General features: G+C 46.4%; 1 protein-coding gene and 1 long non-coding RNA gene across 2 annotated transcripts; one reads left to right on the forward strand and one right to left on the reverse strand.

The window, feature by feature from the left end:
• Positions 1 to 1216: 1216 nt before the first annotated feature.
• LAMTOR3 (late endosomal/lysosomal adaptor, MAPK and MTOR activator 3) lies at positions 1217 to 6427 on the reverse strand. Its single transcript, XM_050895351.1, has 7 exons — positions 6366 to 6427; positions 6088 to 6141; positions 5798 to 5832; positions 4992 to 5050; positions 3944 to 4077; positions 2826 to 2889; positions 1217 to 2078 (listed from the first exon to the last, which is right to left on the reverse strand). The coding sequence occupies exons 2-7, from the start codon at positions 6094 to 6096 to the stop codon at positions 2005 to 2007; spliced, it is 375 nt and encodes a 124-aa protein (XP_050751308.1). The 5' UTR covers positions 6097 to 6141; positions 6366 to 6427; the 3' UTR covers positions 1217 to 2004.
• A 388-nt stretch (positions 6428 to 6815) lies between these two features.
• On the forward strand, positions 6816 to 8998 carry LOC127015950 (uncharacterized). Its single transcript, XR_007766402.1, has 3 exons — positions 6816 to 7573; positions 8586 to 8739; positions 8893 to 8998. It is a non-coding gene; the product is annotated as an uncharacterized LOC127015950 (long non-coding RNA).
• Positions 8999 to 10361: the final 1363 nt, after the last annotated feature.

The raw sequence follows: 10361 nt of genomic DNA on the forward strand, positions 1-10361 counted from the left end.
CGCGCCCACAGCAGGCCAGTGTTCAATAGATGCCTTTCCTGTGAGAAGACTGAAGAAGAGGAGGGGAAAAACATACTGGAAGAAAAAAGAAAATCTAGATTTGGACATAGGAATAGCATTTTATTTCAACTTAGAAATTCAAAATATGTGTAAATATTTTTATACAGACTGTTTTCTGAATAAAATGTCATTATAAAACTACCAAAGGTCTTCTGTATTCCTGTACTGTATTGTTAAAGGTTTGTCCTCCTTTTTCCCCTTAAAGAAGTGCTTTAACAAACTGGCATCTCCCATTTAGTTAAAAAGCTTTGATGAGTTTCTGTGAGAGAAGCAGCATAAGGGGAAGAGAGAGACAATATTCTCCAACAGCATCACTGTTCTGTGAAAACGGCTTGGAAATGAAGCTTGAAGTGTAACCACAGAAGCAGCCTTCCCTTTTTCACACAAACAGGCTGCGTTACAAAATGTCAGAAGCAAGTTCAGGACATGGTGCCACGAACTGAAGCCAGTAAAAGAAATGGCACTTGGCTGGCCTAGGAAGCGGTCACAGACAGACGAGCTGAATGGAAGCTGACAGCGACAGTAGGCCTTACATGGAACATGAATGCTTTTTGCCAGAAATACACACAGAGACGCCTCGGGGCTCAGTTTCCAGCTGCTTCTGTAACGATCAGCAACAGAAAGCTCACACCAGGAGCTCAGTTTAAATGGAAGAGGGTTGACTGACAACTTTTAATCTCTCGAGAGCTTTTGAGCCGAGAATTCCCCGTCACTTGTTTCCAACACCACCATTTCCCCCCATCCTGCCTGATGCTGAAGGTGGGTGAGGTATAAGCGAGGGGGCAGTGGCTCGCCCTTTCCCAGCCCGAAGCAGAGACCTGCCAAGAGCTCTCCCTCAGACCAGCGGTGCTTGGTTTTGGTGCTGGAAGTCTACACTGCAGTCATCACAAAGGGAATGTGGGAGGGAACGAGGCGGGGCAAAGAGCACGGGATCGATCCCCAGCGATAGGAAGCCAGTCGGCACCAACTTCTGCATCTCTGACGGGCACAGGACTCTGTATCCTCATCACCCAACTGAGAGACACACTGTGTTAATTTTCAGCCTGTAAACTCCTGGATTTTGTACATTTACAAGCAATTAAGAGACCTGTTCTCTCCACAGAAAAGCTGATGTGCTGTAGAGTATTATGGTGCAACAGAAGAGTGGACCAGGCTCTGTCATTTAAAAATACTGTATTTTATTTATATTTATTTACTTAGGAAAACCTAAGGGTAAATGAACTGAGAGTGTCACCAGTGATGAACCCACACAAAGACTATGAAACATGAGATCTTCACAACCATATTACACAAAAACCCTATGAAGAAGTGAGACATTGTTCAGGTGCTTTTATCTGGGCATCAGGAAAACCCCTAAAGCAACAGCTTTCATAGAAATAGCTTTCTTCTTAGTGGAAGCAGGATGCAGCTAGCATCCAGATTAGTAGCATTCCCTTGCCAAAGTATCACCCACGTAAGAAAGCTGGGACATTTATTGATTGTACCGACACATCACTGCTAGTAAACTTGCTCTCACAATACTCTTTCAACCACATCTTTGATAACACTATACAACCGATCTGCTTTCCAACACGTAGCGGTAGATGGCCTGAGGATACACCCCACTGCATGCCCGGTTCCCTGTAAAGCAAGAGATCTGTGGGTTGCTCGTTTGAGCCAACGGCATCATGCCGATCTGGCTCAGCTGGCTGAGCTAAACTCCATGGGAGCTATTTTGGTGGTCTCTCCAGTACTGCACAATACAAGAAGCATGGCCTAAAGTAACATCCACCTACAACACACTAGTAGATCATTTCAGATTCAGTACTATGTACAATTTACTCTTACTTAGTATACTAAGGAGCTGTGGTATTTCTTCTGAGACGTGTTATTTGACTGAGGATTATTGAATCTTTCTGTCCACTGGGCTGCAGAGGGATGCTGCACTCCGGCTATACCATCAGGTTAAGAAACTTCAACAACCTGCCTCAGTTCTTCAAACAGGGGCGTGAGCTCCTTCTCTAAACTTACAATCAGCCCTGGAAAGAGAGAAGAGACAGAACATCCCGTCAAGCGACGTAACTGAGAAACCTCTCTCCAAACCTCGCAGCTCCCTCCCCTCCCCAGTCACAGCCAGTATTTTCCAAAACACAAAACGTTTCCCTTGAGCTGCTCACTCTCCATGGGAATAGCAGGCAGCACCCCCAGGCAGGGTGCTGGCAGCGCCCAGCACAACAGGAGCACACTCCATGCAGCGCAGCTCTTCCCCGTGCTGCTGCTTGCCCCCACTATCGCCTTGCTGCTTCCCACAGCTACTGAGGCCCAAGCAGCTGTGCAAGAATTAAATCCATTTTGCTCACTCTCTCATTAGCCAACGCCCTCACGAGCAAGGCCAGGTGCCTCGCTGAAGGATTTCCCCACCCCGCAGAACGGAGAAGACAAAGCCGCACATGTTACTGCAGAACGTAACTTGGAACTGACAGAAAGAGACTGAACTGGTTTGTATGGTACAATCATTGCCGCTGCAGTGAACACTCTCACGCAGCAAGGGTAAGGTTAATCGCAGAGAAATATGCTTCTAACAGAATAACAACTTCAGCAAGTCACCTAAAATCTATGAAGTTTTACTCACACCTTTCCCTTCTCCCCTTCACAATACGCTGACAAAATTCATAGCAGGAGCAAAGTTAGTAGACCTTGAAGTAAGTTTGTGTAATTTATTTTCAATTATTTAAACACCTGGGCCTTAAAATACTGCAATACTTAAAATACATATGAAGACATACCGGTATTGGCATTGCTGCTAGCAATGAAACTTACTACCAAAGGTAAGCGATTGAACTGCACCACCTGCAAGGAGAGAGAAGAGCGTTCAGCCAGCAGCTAACACATGTTGGATGTCAGAGCTCTGCCACAGAAATTCTTTCTGAAACAAGCAGCCGCCTCAGTTTAAAGGACAAGCAGGAACAAGAGCCACAGAGCTGACTTTTCAGGGTATCTATTTCATAAGATTCACAGTTGAAAGAACCAACAGAACTTACACCACAGTACAGGGAGCTGCATGTGGAAAGCCTGGCGTTTCCCTCCCTGCCGTGTTCTGCAGTGTTATCCACCAGAAATCTAACTCAGCTCCAAATGCTGCTGAGTACACTATGGAAACCACACTCTCCACAGGTAACAAGAGGGCAGGCAGGTTTATTGTTTTAAAATACAATTCCGTGTACAGCAGTATCTCTTCTTCCATTAATAGGGAACTGGAACCTTAAGCACAACAATAAACTAACAGCATCAAGAGAATCAAAGCAATGTAGCCAATGTGTGTAAACTAACTCATTCACCCATTTATTTCCCCAAACAAAGCTAGATACTGTAGGCTAAACAGTTGGCCAGTTTACTGCAGTCATAATAAAAAGCTCTCAAGACCACTAGAACTTGAGAAGGAGCAGAAACTTAGTAGATGATGGATTTCAGGACACAAATAACCAGTTTGTAAAAAATGTGAGTGGCATTTCAAAGCTTTCTTACCTAAAGTCGTACTGGCAGCAAGATCAGCTATGAAGTAGGCTGCATGTGCTTATGTAACTTTAGGTGTCACTAATTATAAACAAATATTGTTTGTAAAAGAGAACATAAACCCTTCGTAACAGATTCTGAAGGCCATATGAGCAGCACCTGCTGCAAATTCCCAATTACTACCTGTTCAGAAAAATCCACCATTTTCAACCAGTAAATCTCAGTTTTGAGAAATATAAGTGAAGCTTAAGTAAAAGTGCAAAAGTTTAGCTCAGCCATTTAAGCAGTGTGAGAAATAAACCACAAATACTTCAGTAGCAGCCAAGCGGAAATCTAGCAGAGTTTAAACCACCTCTCCCTTGCTCAGGAACCTCACACTGAGGTTACTTACCTGGTACGTATTGTAATAGCAGATGATACTTTTGTTTTTAGAAAGTCCTAGTTTACTGCCCTGATCTGTGGCAAGGGCAAAGGTGGACAGAAAGCCAGGTCGCAGTGCATGTTCTGGAGCATTATCATTGGCAACTGGAACAAAACAACAAAATTCTTATCTTTACATGGTATCTCTGACTGCATCACAACCCCTTGTCCGGCCTAGTGCTGTGCCAAAAGCAGATCTGGTGTTGGGGAACATGTAACACATCTTACATGCTTCCGCAACGAGTACAGGACAATCTTCACGAGCAGTACATCTTTTAATATTCTGTACACGATCAATGCTCGTTACACCAGCACCCTTCCTAGCACGCCTAAGAAACAGTCTTTTCCTTCATGACGCACAGCCTGTGCTGATGTCACTTCGGTTCTGTGTCCCTTGCTGTTTGCACCAGTTCCAGCCTTTGAATTGATTACTGGCACAGAGTCACTTGAATGAAAAGACGTGCAAGTTCTGCTAGGTGTTTAAATACTTTGGGGCATTAAAAAAAAAAAAATCTGCAATACTTGAATCAGTACTCTTCAGTATTCTTAAACTACTTTACTCACAACATAAAAACATCTCAAACAAAGATTGCAGACATATGATAAAAATTACAGTACTAAAAAGCAAACAAAATTAAATAACGTGTAAAAGTTGGATGCAATTGTTTCCGAGCACAGACCAGCCAAGTCAACAAAATACCAATAAGCTCTCTCTAGTGCTTTGTACCAGCCTGCAAGTGAGCTGAAGATACAAGCACCTGACACCACTCCAACCCTATTCACTGAAGAAAATTTATGTGGCCTACAATTCCTGAGGACATTGCACACACTAGAATAAAAGGATAAATTTAAAGAGGTACATAACCAATTATTGAACTTGAAGTAAAAGTCTAATTTAATTCTTCAATTTTGGATATTCAGGTATCAGGCATAAGCAGAGAAGATTCTGCTGTACTTTTCCTCCCCCTGCTGTTCAATCAGGATTTCGGCTGCAGGGCACAGTGAGAAGCTCAAGTTACCTTTGATAACAGGCACACCATCTCTATCTGAGACTACAATAGCATGAAGACCTTCAACGCTGCAAAAAAAATGAAGGAGAGACACCATTTTAAAAACCTGAGCAATTAGTAGCAAAGATCTTTTTTCCTGAACGAATGTGCAAGGAAGTAGAAAATGTGGAAAAAATTGATGCCTTCACTAATTTAATATTTCACTGAAAGGGACTTGTTCTGTTTAGTACAGGTACTCTCTTGGAGCAGTAAAAAGAGAAATACAAAATGAAACTACTGAAAATCGCACGGAGCTTTTAGCTTCAGAAAGAAGACTGATAGTACTAATCAGATTTCATTAGTCGAGCAAGAGCCTTTGTATGCTGTCCTCACTCAACGAGTGCCAGTTTCACTGTACTTGCACCTTATCTCAGACTGCAGCTGTTTAATGCTGCTAGTAACTGGCAATTACCGACAAGGGAATTATCAAGGATTAGGCCACCGAGTCACGAGGAATGTTTTTTCCACTCTTCATTACGACACGATGAGCACACTTCACTTCTTTTCAAACGAGCGAGTGAAAGGTTAAGCTGTCTTCATCTCAAGGCACTTCCAGCTCATTTAAACAACAAAAAGAGCGTACCGTGTTAGCCGACTCCCTGCAACAGCGAAAGGGGCCGGCAATTAACAGCTCCCTTGCAGTCAGGCAGGCTTCAGCTAATCGCCTTTGTAATTTGAAAGCGATTTCACTGCCAGCCCCGCACCCGGCGCTCGCCCGCCGCACGGCAGGGCCGGGCCGGGCCGGGCCGGGCCCGCCGCAACCCCGCGCCAGTTACCTCGGCAGCTTCTTGTACAGAAACCTCTTCAGGTCCTGGGGGCAGAGACGGGCGGCACGTTACTTATTTCCACAGAAAGCGGGCGGAGGGAGCTCCCTGCGCCCCGCTCCCGCGCCCGCCCCGGGGCGGCTCTCCCTTCCCACCAGGCCCCGACCCCCCCACCCCCCCCGCCGCCCCGAACGGATCCGACCCGCCGCTCCCCGCCCCCCCCCCCGCTCCCCCCAGGCCTCCGGCCGAGCCGCCGCCCGCGCCCCAACCGCCGCCCAACCGCCCCGCGGAGCCGCACTTACGTCGGCCATGGCTGGGGGCCTGCCGGCGCTGCTGCCGCCGCCACCTCCGCGGGCCTGCGAGACGAGAGGGCGCCCGGTCACCCGCGGCGCGGCGGGAGCGGCCCCCGCCTCGAAGGAGGGGAGCGGCGGGCGGGCGCGCTCCCTCCCTAAGGGCCGGCCGCCTCCCCCCGCCCCGCTGCCGCGGTAGAGGCCGCCCCCACCCGCCCCGGGAAGGGAGAGCGGTTGGGCCGAGACCACCGTCGCCCCGGGGGGGGGGTGTGCTGCCCGCCTCACCCTACCTGTCCGCGCGACCGGCGCGCCCTGCGCTACCACTACCCTCAGCGCCCACCCGCGCGGCTCCGCCGCAGCCGCCGCTTCCCCTTTAAGCCTCTATCACATGACGGCGCACCACCCTCCGGAACCCGGAAGCGCTTCCCGCCGCCGCCGCCCAGCCCAGGCAGCGCCAGATTGGTCCCGCTGGCGGCCCCCGAGCATGCGCCGCCACGGCCGGGCCGAAGGGGCGAGAGGGACGGCGCGGGGGGCGCGGGTTTATCTGGGTGGGGGCGCGGGTTACAGCGCGGCGGGAGGTCGGCTGCCGCCCACCCCCGGGCCCGGAGCGCCTGCTCGGCCAGGCGGCGGCAGCCTGCGCGGTGGGCCGGGGAGGCGCCGCCTCGCTCGCTGGGAAGCGACGCGCTTGGTTCAAGCAGTGGGCTGGGGCGGGGGCCGCGCTCTGCGCCCCCGCTGTGCGGAATCCTTAATGTAAGGGTTTTTTTTCTCAGGCCGTGCTTAGAAGCAGTCGCGCACCTCGGAACAAAGGCCCGCCGCTAACAGCGACAATAAAACTGAGAAGGGAGTCCGAAATGCCACAGCTTCTCTGCGAGGCTGACGGAGTTCCCCGCAACGATCGCTGCGAGAGGCCTCGTCCCACCCGCTCCCTGCAAACCAGACCGGCACGAAAACTGGGAGGGCAGGTTTCTTGCAGCAGGGGCTCGTCCCTCCGCCCTGCCCTGCCCTGCCCTGCCCTGCCCTGCCGCCCGGGCCTGCCGCAGCCGGCACAAGTCGGGGAGAGGCCGCCGTGGCGCCCCGCTGCCGGCTCACCCCGTTTGGCTGCTGGGCAGAAAAAGCGTCTCGATGGCAAAAGCGGAGCTAACCGGCGGAGGGGAGCCTTGTGCTTTGTGGTGACCCCACGCAGCTGCTACACGAGCCCCTCGGGCTTCCCCCTCTGACGGGGGAGGTTTTGGCTGATTCAGTTTTGGGCGCCACTGGCAACGGCAGCACGATCTTGGAGAAAAAAAACCCCATAGAATTTAAGTTAAAGGAACAACAACAAAAGAAACGTCCGTTTCTGCTGAGTACAGTTACACCTAGTTTTACTCCTTCAGCGATGCTCATTTCCCATACTTTTGGATCTAGTCCATTGAGCCACAGACTTGCAGGCTAATAATTTGACAGCTAAGGTGAAGAAATGAAACAGGTTCATCCAGTAGATGCCCACAGTGTAACAATGGTAACTGTATATCTGCTTTTTAAATCTTATATCAGAATCTAGGACCCTAGTGGCAGATGTAAAAAAAACCCAAACAAATCCCTGCTCAGCCTGTAACCGCGCTTTTTCTCTAGAAAAAGAGCTGCTACATGCGGAGCACTGTTGATACCTGAAGATTTTGCTTAGATGCCAATACTGGAGCTTAAATTAAAATTTAAAAAAAGATGCTCAGCTGAAAATTGCTAATGTTTCTGAATGTATAGGTCTGGTGAAGTTTTAAAAAAGCCCGAAACAACCAGAGAGAAGCCACTTCTTTCCAAGTAACAGAGGAAAAGCTCATCCAAAAGGGCAAATTTATTTGAATATTGAGAATCCATACCTCTTTCTCAATCCAAGCCATGCAGACACAGCAATTTGATAAGGGCTTGCTCATACTAGAGAGATACCTAAAGAGATCCCTGTAAAATCCTCATGGGTGAGCGTTTTGAAAATGCTACCTGGGACAACCTTGGTCCACTCATTTACTAAACTATTCCCTACCATACACTAAAAATGTTTAAAAATGCAGCTGGCTTTTTATGATTTGTAGGTATGATGCTCAGCGATCGATTTTAGTTGTTTCCCTGTCACACTGAGTATGACTGAAAGCTATGTAAAAGTATCTATGAGATGGCTCCTGTATTGCTAATATTAATGGGAGTTTTGTCTCCCGTTCCAATGACAGCCTTTCTATACGCAGAGCAAACCAGTACTGATGGGAGAAGTATATTCTGCATGAAGGATAACATCGTAACTAAACATTGCATTTTAATATTATTTCTAAAAATGCGGAGAAGTCTGACACTCGGACCTAGTTCCTGCCAGACTGAGAAGTCTCACAATTATCCTGGAGAAGTATGGGGAGGATAGTTTATAATGGCATATTTCTTTCCTATATTTATTAAATTTGTACTGTTTGCTCCCCAAAGTATCTTGATCATATGCCAAATACGGCACAAAATGTTACATTTGTTACGTGGTACCTTTTCTGCAGGCTCTACCCAGTGGTTTACAAAGGAGCACGGGGAAAGCAACACAGAGAGATCAGTGGTGCCTGCAAGGTTATAATGAATTGTTAGCAGGTGGGGGACAGCACCAGCGCTTCTGACTGCCAGTCGCCAGGAACCGTTACGACCAAGCTTCCTCTGGTAAAACTGACTGCACTCTATTAACCCGATTTAGACAACCGGGAAGCTAGTACTTTTTAAAGTTATAGCTTCAGGAATTTGCATATTAACTGATTTTTTTAAAACAAAATGTTTGCTTTTACTATTACATTTTCCTTCTGCTCTCTTTGACAGATCTACAAGAAGAAAAAGTAACAACTGTTTAGGGGATGAATGAAATTTATGGAACAACCAACCTTGAAAAACATATTCTTGCCCTCCCATTTTAATCCTTTTACAGCATTCATTACAAAATTATATTAAAAATTTACATAAAGTTGTCCCTGCTGCCTACTGAAATGCATCTGTTACATTTTAGTGACTATAATGTTCTGCCTTTTCTTGGAAACTTGTAAAAGAATCAAGACTGTTTAAAAAAAGTAAAAAATTCAAATTTAATCTTGTTTTACCTAAACAGTTAGAGAATTTGTAGGGAAATGTTCATCAGATGTGAACACCGAACTCGCTTGTGACTCAGGATGCTCCGTAAATAGAACACATACTGATGTTGTATTTCAGCAGATGCAAATCATCTCCCTTTTTCATTATGCTATGTCAGAGTCATGCCAAGATTTTTCACTTTTTGCAGGATTTTCCTGCTTGCCTTTTTAAAGGAGAAATCAAGAACCCATGTTTGTGCTATCTTTAATTCTAGGTTAAATACAGGTAATGACTAAATAGAGTAAGGAGTTAATTCTAGGTACCTAGAAAAGTTGAGGGATTTTTAGTCAGGCTGTTCAAAACCAGTTGTTTTTCCCTTTTCTTTCCAATATCTTATTTTAAGGAGAACTTCACCTTCTGAAGAAAGGTCATCTGAAAAGATTCAAGTACTCCACCCTCTTCAGTTAGCATCTTGCTCATAAGAAAATTCGTGCTGAACTTTTCAGCAGATTTCTTCAACAAAACCAGGGAAAGTAATGACATTTCTGAAGAAAAAACCTTCAGACTTGAGAAAAAAGTAACAATAATGAGGAGAGAAACACCCACTTGGAATATTAAAAGAATGTTTGCAGGCCATATTTAGAGCAGGTTAATCTTTATGCTATAGGAAATAATAGCATCCTTCTGCATATTACTGCATATTTCAAAGTGTGCAACTATTTAATCTGTTAAATGCTGAGTAGCATTTTTCCACCAGTATAAACATATTAATTGTTTCCTTCTTTGAAAATGGCAATTGCAATAGATAATCCAATTAAATGTAGCAGCGTAGGTCTCACTTTTAAACTACTGGGACGCCTGCGTTGCCATAGGACACAGTCACTGCATTATTCCAGTTTGCTGAGGTACTGATAGCAATTTAACCAACGTAACACAGCTCAACATCCGTCCATTTACCTGCTTCTCAGCTGCAGCAGAAGTAACTGCAGGGCAGACATCACCTATCCGATTATTGTAAGCAGCTTTGCTAAGACCATCTCTTCACTCTGACTTTACTGTTCTGATATTTGACAAATGCGTTATATATCCTTTTTCCTCTTAAATAGAAGATCACCTGCAAGCTCAGACTCATTTGTGAATGGGAAGGCCCGAGTACTTGTTAAAGCTTTTGGAACAATTTTCTTCTATTAAGAAGACACAGGAGTACCAATATGTACTTTGAT

This window comes from Gymnogyps californianus, chromosome 4 (genome assembly GCF_018139145.2).
Source record: "Gymnogyps californianus isolate 813 chromosome 4, ASM1813914v2, whole genome shotgun sequence".
In the NCBI taxonomy this organism is placed as follows: Eukaryota; Metazoa; Chordata; class Aves; order Accipitriformes; family Cathartidae; genus Gymnogyps; species Gymnogyps californianus.

Bases quoted from the DNA above. Each gene is read 5' to 3' on its own strand.
- LAMTOR3 (XM_050895351.1), bottom strand. The intron at 5,051-5,797 runs GTAACTGGCGCG...TTTTTTTTGCAG, and splicing joins CTGTACAAGAAGCTGCCGAG to CGTTGAAGGTCTTCATGCTA. The intron at 2,079-2,825 runs GTATGTCTTCAT...CTCTCTTTCCAG, and splicing joins TAGCAGCAATGCCAATACCG to GGCTGATTGTAAGTTTAGAG.